General features: G+C 38.2%; 1 protein-coding gene across 1 annotated transcript in view; it reads right to left on the bottom strand.

Annotated features, from left to right (window-relative positions):
• Positions 1-15,078: 15,078 nt before the first annotated feature.
• Positions 15,079-20,629, bottom strand: part of armh3 (armadillo like helical domain containing 3) — a 30,662-nt gene continuing 25,111 nt past the window's right edge. Inside the window, exons 25-26 of the mRNA XM_061050622.1 lie at positions 17,510-17,626; positions 15,079-16,450 (exon numbers count right to left, since the gene is read on the bottom strand). Coding sequence (XP_060906605.1) covers positions 16,358-16,450; positions 17,510-17,626 — 210 coding nt within the window. The 3' untranslated portion in view covers positions 15,079-16,357. The remainder of the gene's footprint in view (positions 16,451-17,509; positions 17,627-20,629) is intronic.

Below are 20,629 nucleotides of genomic sequence, written 5' to 3'. Positions count from 1 at the left end.
AAGCACAGAAGTTATGCACAGTCCAGCAAGGCAGGGCGATGTATTACTTTGATTAAACAAACACCTAAGCTACAATACTATGGATTAATTTTCCTGTTTATTCTATCAGTATCATAGTCAAACAGAATAGCAGGCCGTTACTTGGAAACATCAAAGAAATAACCAACATTCTGAAGTATGACATCACAAGATGAAAGGATGGGTTTTAGCAGAGGATTTGGAAAGTTACAGTATGTGAGCTTTGTGAAAGCACAATTTTAGTATTTCTTCAAAACTTGTAGCATTTGCTACATAACTCAAATCATCAGCATTACATATAGGTCTTAAGGTAAGGACATGTTCTTCAAGTTGGAGGTTTCTCTTGAATTTGCCAATACTCATTGCTGGAAAATTGCTATGAAGTGCCTGATGCCAACAAGCTCTCACGCTTAGGAATAAACGAGAACAATGAACAAAACTTCTGTGTTAGCTAAGGAAAAGATCATGGTTTGGTAAGAAAAATGATGTAAGCTTAACCAATGACAGTTGGACTCACATAGGACTTGATGGCTACCTCCTAGTTGAAAGTCCTTGGTTTGATCTATTTGCTTTCCTAGTAAGATAAAGCACAGAAGTTATGCACAGTCCAGCAAGGCAGGGCGATGTATTACTCTGATTAAACAAACACCTAAGCTACAATACTATGGATTAATTCTCCTGTTTATTCTATCAGTATCATAGTCAAACAGAATAGCAGGCCGTTACTTGGAAACATCAAAGAAATAACCAACATTCTGAAGTATGACATCACAAGATGAAAGGATGGATTTTAGCAGAGGATTTGGAAAGTTACAGTATGTGAGCTTTGTGAAAGCACAATTTTAGTATTTCTTCAAAACTTGTAGCATTTGCTACATAACTCAAATCATCAGCATTACATATAGGTCTTAAGGTAAGGACATGTTCTTCAAGTTGGAGGTTTCTCTTGAATTTGCCAATACTCATTGCTGGAAAATTGCTCTTAAGTGCCTGGTGCCAACAAGCTCTCACGCTTAGGAATAAACCAGAACAATGAACAAAACTTCTGTGTTAGCTAAGGAAAAGATCATGGTTTGGTAAGAAAAATGATGTAAGCTTAACCAATGACAGTTGGACTCACATAGGACTTGATGGCTACCTCCTAGTTGAAAGTCCTTGGTTTGATCTATTTGCTTTCCTAGTAAGATAAAGCACAGAAGTTATGCACAGTCCAGCAAGGCAGGGCGATGTATTACTCTGATTAAACAAACACCTAAGCTACAATACTATGGATTAATTCTCCTGTTTATTCTATCAGTATCATAGTCAAACAGAATAGCAGGCCGTTACTTGGAAACATCAAAGAAATAACCAACATTCTGAAGTATGACATCACAAGATGAAAGGATGGATTTTAGCAGAGGATTTGGAAAGTTACAGTATGTGAGCTTTGTGAAAGCACAATTTTAGTATTTCTTCAAAACTTGTAGCATTTGCTACATAACTCAAATCATCAGCATTACATATAGGTCTTAAGGTAAGGACATGTTCTTCAAGTTGGAGGTTTCTCTTGAATTTGCCAATACTCATTGCTGGAAAATTGCTCTTAAGTGCCTGGTGCCAACAAGCTCTCACGCTTAGGAATAAACCAGAACAATGAACAAAACTTCTGTGTTAGCTAAGGAAAAGATCATGGTTTGGTAAGAAAAATGATGTAAGCTTAACCAATGACAGTTGGACTCACATAGGACTTGATGGCTACCTCCTAGTTGAAAGTCCTTGGTTTGATCTATTTGCTTTCCTAGTAAGATAAAGCACAGAAGTTATGCACAGTCCAGCAAGGCAGGGCGATGTATTACTCTGATTAAACAAACACCTAAGCTACAATACTATGGATTAATTCTCCTGTTTATTCTATCAGTATCATAGTCAAACAGAATAGCAGGCCGTTACTTGGAAACATCAAAGAAATAACCAACATTCTGAAGTATGACATCACAAGATGAAAGGATGGATTTTAGCAGAGGATTTGGAAAGTTACAGTATGTGAGCTTTGTGAAAGCACAATTTTAGTATTTCTTCAAAACTTGTAGCATTTGCTACATAACTCAAATCATCAGCATTACATATAGGTCTTAAGGTAAGGACATGTTCTTCAAGTTGGAGGTTTCTCTTGAATTTGCCAATACTCATTGCTGGAAAATTGCTCTTAAGTGCCTGGTGCCAACAAGCTCTCACGCATAAACGAGAACAATGAACAAAACTTCTGTGTTAGCTAAGGAAAAGATCATGGTTTGGTAAGAAAAATGATGTAAGCTTAACCAATGACAGTTGGACTCACATAGGACTTGATGGCTACCTCCTAGTTGAAAGTCCTTGGTTTGATCTATTTGCTTTCCTAGTAAGATAAAGCACAGAAGTTATGCACAGTCCAGCAAGGCAGGGCGATGTATTACTTTGATTAAACAAACACCTAAGCTACAATACTATGGATTAATTTTCCTGTTTATTCTATCAGTATCATAGTCAAACAGAATAGCAGGCCGTTACTTGGAAACATCAAAGAAATAACCAACATTCTGAAGTATGACATCACAAGATGAAAGGATGGATTTTAGCAGAGGATTTGGAAAGTTACAGTATGTGAGCTTTGTGAAAGCACAATTTTAGTATTTCTTCAAAACTTGTAGCATTTGCTACATAACTCAAATCATCAGCATTACATATAGGTCTTAAGGTAAGGACATGTTCTTCAAGTTGGAGGTTTCTCTTCAATTTGCCAATACTCATTGCTGGAAAATTGCTCTTAAGTGCCTGGTGCCAACAAGCTCTCACGCTTAGGAATAAACCAGAACAATGAACAAAACGTCTGTGTTAGCTAAGGAAAAGATCACGGTTTGGTAAGAAAAATGATGTAAGCTTAACCAATGACAGTTGGACTCACATAGGACTTGATGGCTACCTCCTAGTTGAAAGTCCTTGGTTTGATCTATTTGCTTTCCTAGTAAGATAAAGCACAGAAGTTATGCACAGTCCAGCAAGGAAGGGCGATGTATTACTTTGATTAAACAAACACCTAAGCTACAATACTATGGATTAATTCTCCTGTTTATTCTATCAGTATCATAGTCAAACAGAATAGCAGGCCGTTACTTGGAAACATCAAAGAAATAACCAACATTCTGAAGTATGACATCACAAGATGAAAGGATGGATTTTAGCAGAGGATTTGGAAAGTTACAGTATGTGAGCTTTGTGAAAGCACAATTTTAGTATTTCTTCAAAACTTGTAGCATTTGCTACATAAGTCAAATCATCAGCATTCCATATAGGTCTTAAGGTAAGGACATGTTCTTCAAGTTGGAGGTTTCTCTTGAATTTGCCAATACTCATTGCTGGAAAATTGCTCTTAAGTGCCTGGTGCCAACAAGCTCTCACGCATAAACGAGAACAATGAACAAAACTTCTGTGTTAGCTAAGGAAAAGATCATGGTTTGGTAAGAAAAATGATGTAAGCTTAACCAATGACAGTTGGACTCACATAGGACTTGATGGCTACCTCCTAGTTGAAAGTCCTTGGTTTGATCTATTTGCTTTCCTAGTAAGATAAAGCACAGAAGTTATGCACAGTCCAGCAAGGCAGGGCGATGTATTACTTTGATTAAACAAACACCTAAGCTACAATACTATGGATTAATTCTATCAGTATCATAGTCAAACAGAATAGCAGGCCGTTACTTGGAAACATCAAAGAAATAACCAACATTCTGAAGTATGACATCACAAGATGAAAGGATGGATTTTAGCAGAGGATTTGGAAAGTTACAGTATGTGAGCTTTGTGAAAGCACAATTTTATTATTTCTTCAAAACTTGTAGCATTTGCTACATAACTTAAATCATCAGCATTACATATAGGTCTTAAGGTAAGGACATGTTCTTCAAGTTGGAGGTTTCTCTTGAATTTGCCAATACTCATTGCTGGAAAATTGCTCTTAAGTGCCTGGTGCCAACAAGCTCTCACGCTTAGGAATAAACCAGAACAATGAACAAAACTTCTGTGTTAGCTAAGGAAAAGATCATGGTTTGGTAAGAAAAATGATGTAAGCTTAACCAATGACAGTTGTTTAGTTATGCACAGTCCAGCAAGGCAGGGCGATGTATTACTTTGATTAAACAAACACCTAAGCTACAATACTATGGATTAATTCTCCTGTTTATTCTATCAGTGTCATAGTCAAACAGAATAGCAGGCCGTTACTTGGAAACATCAAAGAAATAACCAACATTCTGAAGTATGACATCGCAAGATGAAAGGATGGATTTTAGCAGAGGATTTGGAAAGTTACAGTATGTGAGCTTTGTGAAAGCACAATTTTAGTATTTCTTCAAAACTTGTAGCATTTGCTACATAACTCAAATCATCAGCATTACATATAGGTCTTAAGGTAGTGCCTGGTGCCAACAAGCTCTCACGCTTAGGAATAAACCAGAACAATGAACAAAACTTCTGTGTTAGCTAAGGAAAAGATCATGGTTTGGTAAGAAAAATTATGTAAGCTTAACCAATGACAGTTGGTTAGTTATGCACAGTCCAGCAAGGCAGGGCGATGTATTACTTTGATTAAACAAACACCTAAGCTACAATACTATGGATTAATTCCCCTGTTTATTCTATCAGTATCATAGTCAAACAGAATAGCAGGCCGTTACTTGGAAACATCAAAGAAATAACCAACATTCTGAAGTAAGACATCACAAGATGAAAGGATGGATTTTAGCAGAGGATTTGGAAAGTTACAGTATGTGAGCTTTGTGAAAGCACAATTTTAGTATTTCTTCAAAACTTGTAGCATTTGCTACATAACTCAAATCATCAGCATTACATATAGGTCTTAAGGTAGGGACATGTTCTTCAAGTTGGAGGTTTCTCTTGAATTTGCCAATACTCATTGCTGGAAAATTGCTCTTAAGTGCCTGGTGCCAACAAGCTCTCACGCTTAGGAATAAACCAGAACAATGAACAAAACTTCTGTGTTAGCTAAGGAAAAGATCATGGTTTGGTAAGAAAAATGATGTAAGCTTAACCAATGACAGTTGGACTCACATAGGACTTGATGGCTACCTCCTAGTTGAAAGTCCTTGGTTTGATCTATTTGCTTTCCTAGTAAGATAAAGCACAGAAGTTATGCACAGTCCAGCAAGGCAGGGCGATGTATTACTTTGATTAAACAAACACCTAAGCTACAATACTATGGATTAATTCCCCTGTTTATTCTATCAGTATCATAGTCAAACAGAATAGCAGGCCGTTACTTGGAAACATCAAAGAAATAACCAACATTCTGAAGTATGACATCACAAGATGAAAGGATGGATTTTAGCAGAGGATTTGGAAAGTTACAGTATGTGAGCGTTGTGAAAGCACAATTTTAGTATTTCTTCAAAACTTGTAGCATTTGCTACATAACTCAAATCATCAGCATTACATATAGGTCTTAAGGTAAGGACATGTTCTTCAAGTTGGAGGTTTCTCTTGAATTTGCCAATACTCATTGCTGGAAAATTGCTCTTAAGTGCCTGGTGCCAACAAGCTCTCACGCTTAGGAATAAACGAGAACAATGAACAAAACTTCTGTGTTTGCTAAGGAAAAGATCATGGTTTGGTAAGAAAAATTATGTAAGCTTAACCAATGACAGTTGGACTCACAGGACTTGATGGCTACCTCCTAGTTGAAAGTCCTTGGTTTGATCTATTTGCTTTCCTAGTAAGATAAAGCACAGAAGTTATGCACAGTCCAGCAAGGCAGGGCGATGTATTACTTTGATTAAACAAACACCTAAGCTACAATACTATGGATTAATTGTCTTGTTTATTCTATCAGTATCATAGTCAAACAGAATAGCAGGCCGTTACTTGGAAACATCAAAGAAATAACCAACATTCTGAAGTATGACATCACAAGATGAAAGGATGGATTTTAGCAGAGGATTTGGAAAGTTACAGTATGTGAGCTTTGTGAAAGCACAATTTTAGTATTTCTTCAAAACTTGTAGCATTTGCTACATAACTCAAATCATCAGCATTACATATAGGTCTTAAGGTAAGGACATGTTCTTCAAGTTGGAGGTTTCTCTTGAATTTGCCAATACTCATTGCTGGAAAATTGCTCTTAAGTGCCTGGTGCCAACAAGCTCTCACGCTTAGGAATAAACCAGAACAATGAACAAAACTTCTGTGTTAGCTAAGGAAAAGATCATGGTTTGGTAAGAAAAATGATGTAAGCTTAACCAATGACAGTTGGACTCACATAGGACTTGATGGCTACCTCCTAGTTGAAAGTCCTTGGTTTGATCTATTTGCTTTCCTAGTAAGATAAAGCACAGAAGTTATGCACAGTCCATCAAGGCAGGGCGATGTATTACTTTGATTAAACAAACACCTAAGCTACAATACTATGGATTAATTCTTCTGTTTATTCTATCAGTATCATAGTCAAACAGAATAGCAGGCCGTTACTTGGAAACATCAAAGAAATAACCAACATTCTGAAGTATGACATCACAAGATGAAAGGATGGATTTTAGCAGAGGATTTGGAAAGTTACAGTATGTGAGCTTTGTGAAAGCACAATTTTAGTATTTCTTCAAAACTTGTAGCATTTGCTACATAACTCAAATCATCAGCATTACATATAGGTCTTAATGTAAGGACATGTTCTTCAAGTTGGAGGTTTCTCTTGAATTTGCCAATACTCATTGCTGGAAAATTGCTCTTAAGTGCCTGGTGCCAACAAGCTCTCACGCATAAACGAGAACAATGAACAAAACTTCTGTGTTAGCTAAGGAAAAGATCATGGTTTGGTAAGAAAAATGATGTAAGCTTAACCAATGACAGTTGGACTCACATAGGACTTGATGGCTACCTCCTAGTTGAAAGTCCTTGGTTTGATCTATTTGCTTTCCTAGTAAGATAAAGCACAGAAGTTATGCACAGTCCATCAAGGCAGGGCGATGTATTACTTTGATTAAACAAACACCTAAGCTACAATACTATGGATTAATTCTCCTGTTTATTCTATCAGTATCATAGTCAAACAGAATAGCAGGCCGTTACTTAGAAACATCAAAGAAATAACCAACATTCTGAAGTATGACATCACAAGATGAAAGGATGGATTTTAGCAGAGGATTTGGAAAGTTACAGTATGTGAGCTTTGTGAAAGCACAATTTTAGTATTTCTTCAAAACTTGTAGCATTTGCTACATAAGTCAAATCATCAGCATTACATATAGGTCTTAAGGTAAGGACATGTTCTTCAAGTTGGAGGTTTCTCTTGAATTTGCCAATACTCATTGCTGGAAAATTGCTCTTAAGTGCCTGGTGCCAACAAGCTCTCACGCTTAGGAATAAACCAGAACAATGAACAAAACTTCTGTGTTAGCTAAGGAAAAGATCATGGTTTGGTAAGAAAAATGATGTAAGCTTAACCAATGACAGTTGGACTCACATATGACTTGATGGCTACCTCCTAGTTGAAAGTCCTTGGTTTGATCTATTTGCTTTCCTAGTAAGATAAAGCACAGAAGTTATACACAGTCCAGCAAGGCAGGGCGATGTATTACTTTGATTAAATAAACACCTAAACTACAATACTATGGATTAATTCTATCAGTATCATAGTCAAACAGAATAGCAGGCCGTTACTTGGAAACATCAAAGAAATAACCAACATTCTGAAGTATGACATCACAAGATGAAAGGATGGATTTTAGCAGAGGATTTGGAAAGTTACAGTATGTGAGCTTTGTGAAAGCACAATTTTAGTATTTCTTCAAAACTTGTAGCATTTGCTACATAACTCAAATCATCAGCATTACATATAGGTCTTAATGTAAGGACATGTTCTTCAAGATGGAGGTTTCTCTTGAATTTGCCAATACTCATTGCTGGAAAATTGCTCTTAAGTGCCTGGTGCCAACAAGCTCTCACGCATAAACGAGAACAATGAACAACACTTCTGTGTTAGCTAAGGAAAAGATCATGGTTTGGTAAGAAAAATGATGTAAGCTTAACCAATGACAGTTGGACTCACATAGGACTTGATGGCTACCTCCTAGTTGAAAGTCCTTGGTTTGATCTATTTGCTTTCCTAGTAAGATAAAGCACAGAAGTTATGCACAGTCCAGCAAGGCAGGGCGATGTATTACTTTGATTAAACAAACACCTAAGCTACAATACTATGGATTCATTCTCCTGTTTATTCTATCAGTATCATAGTTAAACAGAATAGCAGGTCGTTACTTGGAAACATCAAAGAAATAACCAACATTCTGAAGTATGACATCACAAGATGAAAGGATGGATTTTAGCAGAGGATTTGGAAAGTTACAGTATGTGAGCTTTGTGAAAGCACAATTTTAGTATTTCTTCAAAACTTGTAGCATTTGCTACATAAGTCAAATCATCAGCATTACATATAGGTCTTAAGGTAAGGACATGTTCTTCAAGTTGGAGGTTTCTCTTGAATTTGCCAATACTCATTGCTGGAAAATTGCTCTTAAGTGCCTGGTGCCAACAAGCTCTCACGCTTAGGAATAAACCAGAACAATGAACAAAACTTCTGTGTTAGCTAAGGAAAAGATCATGGTTTGGTAAGAAAAATGATGTAAGCTTAACCAATGACAGTTTGACTCACATAGGACTTGATGGCTATCTCCTAGTTGAAAGTCCTTGGTTTGATCTATTTGCTTTCCTAGTAAGATAAAGCACAGAAGTTATGCACAGTCCATCAAGGCAGGGCGATGTATTACTTTGATTAAACAAACACCTAAGCTACAATACTATGGATTAATTCTCCTGTTTATTCTATCAGTATCATAGTCAAACAGAATAGCAGGCCGTTACTTGGAAACATCAAAGAAATAACCAACATTCTGAAGTATGACATCACAAGATGAAAGGATGGATTTTAGCAGAGGATTTGGAAAGTTACAGTATGTGAGCTTTGTGAAAGCACAATTTTAGTATTTCTTCAAAACTTGTAGCATTTGCTACATAAGTCAAATCATCAGCATTACATATAGGTCTTAAGGTAAGGACATGTTCTTCAAGTTGGAGGTTTCTCTTGAATTTGCCAATACTCATTGCTGGAAAATTGCTCTTAAGTGCCTGGTGCCAACAAGCTCTCACGCATAAACGAGAACAATGAACAAAACTTCTGTGTTAGCTAAGGAAAAGATCATGGTTTGGTAAGAAAAATGATGTAAGCTTAACCAATGACAGTTGGACTCACATAGGACTTGATGGCTACCTCCTAGTTGAAAGTCCTTGGTTTGATCTATTTGCTTTCCTAGTAAGATAAAGCACAGAAGTTATGCACAGTCCAGCAAGGCAGGGCGATGTATTACTTTGATTAAACAAACACCTAAGCTACAATACTATGGATTAATTCTCCTGTTTATTCTATCAGTATCATAGTCAAACAGAATAGCAGGCCGTTACTTGGAAACATCAAAGAAATAACCAACATTCTGAAGTATGACATCACAAGATGAAAGGATGGATTTTAGCAGAGGATTTGGAAAGTTACAGTATGTGAGCTTTGTGAAAGCACAATTTTAGTATTTCTTCAAAACTTGTAGCATTTGCTACATAAGTCAAATCATCAGCATTACATATAGGTCTTAAGGTAAGGACATGTTCTTCAAGTTGGAGGTTTCTCTTGAATTTGCCAATACTCATTGCTGGAAAATTGCTCTTAAGTGCCTGGTGCCAACAAGCTCTCATGCTTAGGAATAAACGAGAACAATCAACAAAACTTCTGTGTTAGCTAAGGAAAAGATCATGGTTTGGTAAGAAAAATGATGTAAGCTTAACCAATGACAGTTGGACTCACATAGGACTTGATGGCTACCTCCTAGTTGAAAGTCCTTGGTTTGATCTATTTGCTTTCCTAGTAAGATAAAGCACAGAAGTTATGCACAGTCCATCAAGGCAGGGCGATGTATTACTTTGATTAAACAAACACCTAAGCTACAATACTATGGATTAATTCTTCTGTTTATTCTATCAGTATCATAGTCAAACAGAATAGCAGGCCGTTACTTGGAAACATCAAAGAAATAACCAACATTCTGAAGTATGACATCACAAGATGAAAGGATGGATTTTAGCAGAGGATTTGGAAAGTTACAGTATGTGAGCTTTGTGAAAGCACAATTTTAGTATTTCTTCAAAACTTGTAGCATTTGCTACATAACTCAAATCATCAGCATTACATATAGGTCTTAATGTAAGGACATGTTCTTCAAGTTGGAGGTTTCTCTTGAATTTGCCAATACTCATTGCTGGAAAATTGCTCTTAAGTGCCTGGTGCCAACAAGCTCTCACGCATAAACGAGAACAATGAACAAAACTTCTGTGTTAGCTAAGGAAAAGATCATGGTTTGGTAAGAAAAATGATGTAAGCTTAACCAATGACAGTTGGACTCACATAGGACTTGATGGCTACCTCCTAGTTGAAAGTCCTTGGTTTGATCTATTTGCTTTCCTAGTAAGATAAAGCACAGAAGTTATGCACAGTCCATCAAGGCAGGGCGATGTATTACTTTGATTAAACAAACACCTAAGCTACAATACTATGGATTAATTCTCCTGTTTATTCTATCAGTATCATAGTCAAACAGAATAGCAGGCCGTTACTTAGAAACATCAAAGAAATAACCAACATTCTGAAGTATGACATCACAAGATGAAAGGATGGATTTTAGCAGAGGATTTGGAAAGTTACAGTATGTGAGCTTTGTGAAAGCACAATTTTAGTATTTCTTCAAAACTTGTAGCATTTGCTACATAAGTCAAATCATCAGCATTACATATAGGTCTTAAGGTAAGGACATGTTCTTCAAGTTGGAGGTTTCTCTTGAATTTGCCAATACTCATTGCTGGAAAATTGCTCTTAAGTGCCTGGTGCCAACAAGCTCTCACGCTTAGGAATAAACCAGAACAATGAACAAAACTTCTGTGTTAGCTAAGGAAAAGATCATGGTTTGGTAAGAAAAATGATGTAAGCTTAACCAATGACAGTTGGACTCACATATGACTTGATGGCTACCTCCTAGTTGAAAGTCCTTGGTTTGATCTATTTGCTTTCCTAGTAAGATAAAGCACAGAAGTTATACACAGTCCAGCAAGGCAGGGCGATGTATTACTTTGATTAAATAAACACCTAAACTACAATACTATGGATTAATTCTATCAGTATCATAGTCAAACAGAATAGCAGGCCGTTACTTGGAAACATCAAAGAAATAACCAACATTCTGAAGTATGACATCACAAGATGAAAGGATGGATTTTAGCAGAGGATTTGGAAAGTTACAGTATGTGAGCTTTGTGAAAGCACAATTTTAGTATTTCTTCAAAACTTGTAGCATTTGCTACATAACTCAAATCATCAGCATTACATATAGGTCTTAATGTAAGGACATGTTCTTCAAGATGGAGGTTTCTCTTGAATTTGCCAATACTCATTGCTGGAAAATTGCTCTTAAGTGCCTGGTGCCAACAAGCTCTCACGCATAAACGAGAACAATGAACAACACTTCTGTGTTAGCTAAGGAAAAGATCATGGTTTGGTAAGAAAAATGATGTAAGCTTAACCAATGACAGTTGGACTCACATAGGACTTGATGGCTACCTCCTAGTTGAAAGTCCTTGGTTTGATCTATTTGCTTTCCTAGTAAGATAAAGCACAGAAGTTATGCACAGTCCAGCAAGGCAGGGCGATGTATTACTTTGATTAAACAAACACCTAAGCTACAATACTATGGATTCATTCTCCTGTTTATTCTATCAGTATCATAGTTAAACAGAATAGCAGGTCGTTACTTGGAAACATCAAAGAAATAACCAACATTCTGAAGTATGACATCACAAGATGAAAGGATGGATTTTAGCAGAGGATTTGGAAAGTTACAGTATGTGAGCTTTGTGAAAGCACAATTTTAGTATTTCTTCAAAACTTGTAGCATTTGCTACATAAGTCAAATCATCAGCATTACATATAGGTCTTAAGGTAAGGACATGTTCTTCAAGTTGGAGGTTTCTCTTGAATTTGCCAATACTCATTGCTGGAAAATTGCTCTTAAGTGCCTGGTGCCAACAAGCTCTCACGCTTAGGAATAAACCAGAACAATGAACAAAACTTCTGTGTTAGCTAAGGAAAAGATCATGGTTTGGTAAGAAAAATGATGTAAGCTTAACCAATGACAGTTTGACTCACATAGGACTTGATGGCTATCTCCTAGTTGAAAGTCCTTGGTTTGATCTATTTGCTTTCCTAGTAAGATAAAGCACAGAAGTTATGCACAGTCCATCAAGGCAGGGCGATGTATTACTTTGATTAAACAAACACCTAAGCTACAATACTATGGATTAATTCTCCTGTTTATTCTATCAGTATCATAGTCAAACAGAATAGCAGGCCGTTACTTGGAAACATCAAAGAAATAACCAACATTCTGAAGTATGACATCACAAGATGAAAGGATGGATTTTAGCAGAGGATTTGGAAAGTTACAGTATGTGAGCTTTGTGAAAGCACAATTTTAGTATTTCTTCAAAACTTGTAGCATTTGCTACATAAGTCAAATCATCAGCATTACATATAGGTCTTAAGGTAAGGACATGTTCTTCAAGTTGGAGGTTTCTCTTGAATTTGCCAATACTCATTGCTGGAAAATTGCTCTTAAGTGCCTGGTGCCAACAAGCTCTCACGCATAAACGAGAACAATGAACAAAACTTCTGTGTTAGCTAAGGAAAAGATCATGGTTTGGTAAGAAAAATGATGTAAGCTTAACCAATGACAGTTGGACTCACATAGGACTTGATGGCTACCTCCTAGTTGAAAGTCCTTGGTTTGATCTATTTGCTTTCCTAGTAAGATAAAGCACAGAAGTTATGCACAGTCCAGCAAGGCAGGGCGATGTATTACTTTGATTAAACAAACACCTAAGCTACAATACTATGGATTAATTCTCCTGTTTATTCTATCAGTATCATAGTCAAACAGAATAGCAGGCCGTTACTTGGAAACATCAAAGAAATAACCAACATTCTGAAGTATGACATCACAAGATGAAAGGATGGATTTTAGCAGAGGATTTGGAAAGTTACAGTATGTGAGCTTTGTGAAAGCACAATTTTAGTATTTCTTCAAAACTTGTAGCATTTGCTACATAAGTCAAATCATCAGCATTACATATAGGTCTTAAGGTAAGGACATGTTCTTCAAGTTGGAGGTTTCTCTTGAATTTGCCAATACTCATTGCTGGAAAATTGCTCTTAAGTGCCTGGTGCCAACAAGCTCTCATGCTTAGGAATAAACGAGAACAATCAACAAAACTTCTGTGTTAGCTAAGGAAAAGATCGTGGTTTGGTAAGAAAAATGATGTAAGCTTAACCAATGACAGTTGGACTCACATAGGACTTGATGGCTATCTCCTAGTTGAAAGTCCTTGGTTTGATCTATTTGCTTTCCTAGTAAGATAAAGCACAGAAGTTATGCACAGTCCAGCAAGGCAGGGCGATGTATTACTTTGATTAAACAAACACCTAAGCTACAATACTATGGATTAATTTTCCTGTTTATTCTATCAGTATCATAGTCAAACAGAATAGCAGGCCGTTACTTGGAAACATCAAAGAAATAACCATCATTCTGAAGTATGACATCACAAGAATCAAAGAAAGAGAGGGAGTGGAAAAGAGGGATTGACAAAGTTGAATGAAGAATATGTGAATGACTGCTTGAACTTACGCCGAGATCCATTTCTAAGTTTAAAGAAGCATAAACACTTCCTTAAGTCAGTTATTCTTTTGCTCCTAATTGGCTAAAAGAACAATCTATAATTGTCTGAAGGTGGTGTAAATTTCTATTACTTTACAATTAAAAAAATACTTATGACAGTCGAGTGAGTATATGTGCATACTTGAGTTGTGTTTTACACTAGAGTTTTCTTTTTCTTTGACAAAAATAGTTGGGCTAAAACATTATATAATAGAATCGTTGAGGCTTAGCATGCAGCCATCCTCTTTGCAAACTCACTCAAACACACTCCATCAATTGGGTGTAAGCCGCTTGACGTTTTACTCAACTGTTCATACGGGTCTCAACAGGGGACAAGAAATAAAGAAATGATCCCAGGAAAAAGCATTTGTTATCAAGGACAGTATTCAGCGCATGAAAACTCATATTTCACTTCTGCAGTGTGGGATAAGAAATCAAGCCACCCTCTGACACCCCATGTATCACATCCTGACTCAGTCAGCAGAGGACAATGTGTATCTGTATATCTGTGTGTGTGTGTGTTTGTGTGTGCTGATGTGGATTGTTGTTGGAGAGCTTGCATACTTCGGGGGGCGGCAATAGCTCAGTCTGTAGGGACTTAGGATGGGAACCGGAGGGTCGCCGGCTCAAGTCCCTGGCTCAAGTAGCTGGAGAGGTGCCAGATCGCTTCCTGAGCACTGCCGAGGTGCCCTTGAGCAAGGCACCAAACCCCCTACCCACCACCAGCTCAGGAGCGCCTGCCGGGGGTGGTTCCATCACTCTGACATCTCTCCATTAGTGCATGTCCATAGGCTGAAATATACACACATGCACAAACAGGATCCTATATGTGTGTTGCATGACTTACAGAGTGTAAAAACAGAATTTCCCCGTGCGGGATCAATAAAGTAAATCTTAATCTTAATACATACACAATACTGCAGCCAAGGCAGCACAAGACCTCGTCGCTATATTGCGGCTCGTAGAGATAGCCACGAACAACCGATGGAGCACAAGATCTTCAAAACCCCCTTCATCCATAGCAGTTTGAAGTTGAAACATACTTTTATCATACTTTTGTTCTTCTCAACTTTCTCCACAGAGCCTGTTAGCATAGCTTCCAAGCAAGATGGCGGACGTTGAGTTTAGATTCTGGGAATGAATCCCCCCCCCACCCCACAGGGCAGATTGAAAACATGAGTGGAGTGAAGTATCCTTTTATGTGAAAAGTCAATAGAGAAAGCACTAGTTTAGTATTAGGAAACAAACCTTTATTTAAAAAAACAAACATAAATATGCCTACAGGAGTAAGAGGGGAAAGAAATGAGTCCCTACATTTAAAGAAATTGCATAATTCAGTTCTGCTTCCAGTCAAAAATAACCACTTCAAAAGTTTTGAATGAGAGAGACCCAGAGTGAGATTAAACAGCTGAAGGTATCAATTTTTCTTTTAACATTAACCAGGCGTCTTGTGCAAGACACATACAGGAATTCATCACTTTTAAGAATCATAACACCCCCTTACACACACACACACACACACACACACACACACACACACACACACACACACACACACACACACACACACACACACACACACACACACACACACACACACACACACACACACACACACACACACACACACACACACACACACACACACACACACACACACACATTCAGATGTATTTGTTAAACTAATAAAGAAATTCCTTCTCTGTGACGAACTGTAGTGAATGTTAGTAATGGCTTTGTTCAGGAAAGCAGATTTGCAATGACTATATAATGATTTCATTACTTCAGATCATTCTCAACTTTCTTTTCAAAATATTCTACCCTTTAACAATCATGTAAATACAAAATACTTTGACATTTCTCTTGAACATCTAGAGAATTAGGTTAACATTCACACTGAAAGCATTCAGAGTTAATGCTGCAATTCATGAGCTCTTACAGTAACATTTAAACTCAAAAATACTCAGGGTCACCAGTTCAGATGCTGTTATCGAGGAAATAATGTTTCACTGAAAGCCTAAATCTCCTAAATAATCACTGGAGAGAAAATCATAAACTGTCCACTTTGACAGCAGGAGCTATGGGAACACCTTCCTTAAAAATACTTGATGATTCTTCACCTCTATGTCTAAACTTTTATGAGTAAGTTAACAGTCCAGCCAATACTGAAGATTGCACATGACAAACCAGTGCAACACGGGCACTTCCTTAAAGTTAAAACACACATACGAACAAGCACAAAGGTATTTAGTTTGAAGAATTTTCAGGTCGTTTTCTAAGGTGCATCCAGCACGTCAGCAAGTCCGTCTGTTTGGAGATGTTTCCAATGTTCATTAAGAGACAGAGGGACAAAAAGCAATCATAGGAAGAAAACTGGGGGATTGTACTTTTGGTGTTTGTATTGTATGTGTCAAAGTCTGTTTACATGTTCACACGCACACAGAAATAGTACTGTCCATGTCCATCTGAAGAAAGGAGAAGGCTTGGTGTGTGTGTGAATGTGTGTCTCAGGAGATGGTTGAAAACTCTTTGAGCAAGATGTCCTGACTCAGTGTGTTAAGAGAGACGTTCTTCCTCACATTCAGACTGATGGAGCGAACCTGGAGGGAGAAAAAGACACAGACAGGGTCAGACCAAGACTTACCGGTAATGAAAACATTAGCACAGCACACATACTTTACCACTTAACCCCTGTGTTTCTTTCATGGACTGTAGGCTACATAAAAAAAGTGGTTGTAGCCATGTCAAATGGCATATAATAACTCCAGCTTTGAAGTTCAGATCAACTGGCGGTAGCCATCTTTACTTTTGGTACCAAAAGTGGTTCCATTTGGAAGACAGGGGGGTATGTGTTGCTATGCCTCTATCATGGTCACCACTCTCCTGCTACCCTTCACTCTGCAGTGATAGGTCAGAAGAGACTTAGAAGACCGTATATAATAGTTATTCATGTTATTTAAGTTTAACGATAAGAGGCCTTTTTATGAGTTCTTATAAAGAGGACAACAGGTCTGGGGCACTAGTGGCGCAGTGGTTAGTGCGCACTCCATGTACAGACTATAGTACTCCAAGCGGGTGACCCAGTTTCCAATCCGACCTGTGGCTCCTTTCCCACATGACATTCCCCTCTCCCTCTCTCCCTGATTTCCTGCTCTATCCACTGTCATATCTCTCCAATAAAGGCTCAAAAGCCCCCCAAAAAATCAATGGCATCTTGGAAATTCCTGGCAACAAATGGACTCTTTTATTAAAAATCATTAATAAAAAATAAATGAAGAGTACAAAAGGTCTGGGACTTTTAACTAAATGTATCACAGCTTTTCAGTCATTCTGAAGACTGTTGTCTTGATTGATCAATAACAAACAAACACACACACACACGCGCACACACACACACACGCACACACGCACACACGCACACACGCACACACACACACACACACACAAAGCAGCTGTTCACAGGTTCTTTTTTTCACTAGTTTATGATTAATTGAAACCTTGTACAAGACTATTTTCAGCACTCAACCTACTACCTTGTGTCTTTGGCTGAATCACAGTCGTACTAATATTCAGTACAACAGCACTTCCTCTTGTGATATTGTTTAAATATTAAACCTTCAACTCCCACAATGCCTTGCCCTCTTTCAGTTCTCTCTTACTAGCTCCTTGAAGAAGGCAGACTCTTTCGGCTGCTCCGAGTATCTCTCAAACTGGTCCAAACCATCCTGCAGTTTGAGGGTCAGTGTGTCATAGTTGGTCCGAACTACCTCGAGCACCTGACGGGGGTGAGAGAAACAGAAAATGTACATTACTGGAGAGCTCCATAACACAGAGAGCTTAATGTGTCATACAGTGAACACTGAACATGAATAGTCATTGAACAGTCAAATATTAATCAGTGTTCAATATTTCAGTGTAATATTTTTTTCCCCCGGCTGATCATGAGAAAGTTTGCATTACTGTAAGATCCTATTGGTAGTATGAGAGGCGTAACAGGCAGGGGGGAGACTGTTGCAATATGTAACACCAGAGCCGGCAGAGTGTGTGCATATAAAAGTATGTGTTTGTGTGGAGCTCCTGCTGTTTGTTTACAAGTCATGCTTCTTGAGCTTCTTCAACGCCTTAAGTGAAATCATGCATTTGGACAACAAAATTAAGCCATTGCAGATGCAATGTTTAAGAACAAAGGCGTAATCAAAGCAACTTCATTACAAAGCTGTTGTGGAATCGCAACGTCTGCTAAGTGGTTCCTTTTAGAGTCAACTGGCCGCATAAAAACTGAGATTAGTCATTTAAAAAGATGGTGGGATGCTGTGATCCAACGAGCTTTCCAAACCACAGAGAAAACTTTCTATGGCCTAAATAGACCAACATCTACAACCGAATCAACTTTGAGATGCATGTTGTTACTTGAAATTGATCGCAGAATTTTGTCTTTAGATGTGTCACTCATTTGCTGGTGTCTCTAACTGGGGGTAGTAAATGGTAAATAGACTTGAGCTTGTGCTTTGCGTTTTTGTAGTCTTCTGACACCTCAAAGCATTTTTAAAGTGATCATCAGAAGTAACTAATCCCATTCATACGCCGCCGCCGAAGCAGCGGGAGCAACTTGGGGTTAAGTGTCTTGGGGACATCGTATCTGCAGGAGCTGGGGATCGAAACCCAGACCTTCGACTGACCGACTCTACCAACTGAGCCACAGCCGGCCCACTAGTGTGGAGACAGGAGGGGAGCGGGGAGCTTGCAGGAGAGCATTTGTTTTTTGATCTGCTCTGAAAGTCGCATAGTAAACCTTTAAGAAGCAGATAGTTTTAAACAACAGACTTTGGTAATAAGGACCTTTTTGCAGTGAGAGGTCCTTTCAGAAAAGACTCTCTTCATCAATTTTAAGTTCAGAGTATAAAAACAACTAATTAAATTGAAAATAGAGAACATGTGTGAATGTACTGTGGTTTAAAGTGCACACTGGCCTGAGGTCAAGTCTAGCTGAGATAAGGTGAGCTGAATTCAGAGCTAATTATGCAGAGATTTTCCACACGTCCACCCTCAATGTTCCCCCATTTATCTGTGAAAAAGCCCCTAGGCAGACCTTTTCCATTATTTCATTAATGTCCCTAAAACACTCCACACAGTATGAAAAACTCACTGTGAGATGCATGAGCTGAACTTTGTCATGCCATGGAGCTTTATTAACACACACATTCACGCACACACCTTAAACGAGTCCAGCTTTCATCCAGGTAAACACACAGATGTGAGCACAAAGCCTATATGTTCTCCTTTAAACTCTGGGAATAATCCAGTGGAAAGCTGAAACATAATTTTTTTAATTCATGAACTGAGGGTGTGAAGCAGGAAAACATAATTTTCCCTTTATGTTCCTTCTAATAAATCTGCAGCCCTGCTCGCTGCTGTTGTTTTTATTTCGACCTCTGATGGTACCCTGATGAAAACTCCCATCTTTCTTTTTCTCTCACGCCATCACAGCTCTCCATCATTTTCCTCTCTGTGTGGAAATTCAGAGGTAGGACTGAAGGAGAACCTCAACAAATATACATTCAGGTTAAGTGGAAAAAATGGAAAGTAAGAGGGGGAGAAAGGGATTTCGAGCAACAACAAAGAAAGACAGAAAGAAAAACAGAGGATGAGTTTATGGAATTAAAGACAAATGAAAAGAGGGAAGAGAGGCAAAGTAACCTTTAGTGTTTGGTTCAGCATTTTGCCCACACACATACACACACTCTGGACTCAGATGGGCAACTTTCTGCATCACTAAGCAGACATGATTTTATCTTGAAGCGATGGTATGACGGCAGCCTGGTGTGCTGAAGTGTGTTGTGGCTCTAACATTGTGATGTGTGTGACAGAGAGAACAGCAGCCTGATTTAATGATGTGTGTTTCTGGAGGCCATTCATCTTGTAGCGTCACTACAGGGAATGAAGATACCACCTCAGGCAGATGGAAAGCTCAGGGTTACTGGTGTGACTGGATTTGCAAGGAAAAAACAGTTTTCATTGCGGCTGCATGTTGCCACAGACACCTGGCCTGAACAGAGTGTTGATTGGTCCCCATCAGAAGCGTTGCACACTAAATGCAGGAGACATAATAGTCAGTCTAATTATCTATAGGTGTATTATGTGTACAGTTTTTTCTTTGCTGTAGTTCTTTCACTAAAGATATCTGTTGTAAAAAAAAATATTAGCCCCAAATAGAGCTGCTCAGACTAAGAAGACAGTATTAACTGTATAAAACATGGACATATTCTCAGTGACATCATCCACTGGTTTCTAATGAGGTGTTTTAAGCTGAACAATGGCAGCTACCATATAGGACGGGCCGATTCCACCAAATATTCAGTCAATCTAGTAACAGACAAAGAGGTAGAGCTGAGGTTGGCCGAGGCCTTAATCCTCCTGACTAACAGTGCTCGTGAGTCAAATCGTGAGACCCCTAATTATGGTAAATGCTGAACAGGAAATGTATCTACATGGATGTCATGTCGTCAAAAGTGATGGAACCACCACTGTGTGGATTTTGATAAAAACACAGGGAAGAAAATAAAATGATTCACACTTGAGTTTAAACCCAAAAGAAAAGGAGGAGGCAGAAGAGTTAGAAGACAGAGTGGTCTGAAGAAGTGATGATCTGAATGTGTCTTAAAAATAGACCAACGCATTATTGCTTCCTGCTTCTTCTACCTCCATTCTGCCTTATTATAATGGTTTGAGTCATCAGCAGTGTACCAATATCTTGAGTCTTTTACTTCTGTCTCCACAGC

The sequence above is a fragment of the Labrus mixtus genome, chromosome 2 (assembly GCF_963584025.1).
Source record: "Labrus mixtus chromosome 2, fLabMix1.1, whole genome shotgun sequence".
Classification (NCBI taxonomy): domain Eukaryota; kingdom Metazoa; phylum Chordata; class Actinopteri; order Labriformes; family Labridae; genus Labrus; species Labrus mixtus.
This window is presented reverse-complemented; position numbering and strand designations above follow the sequence as displayed.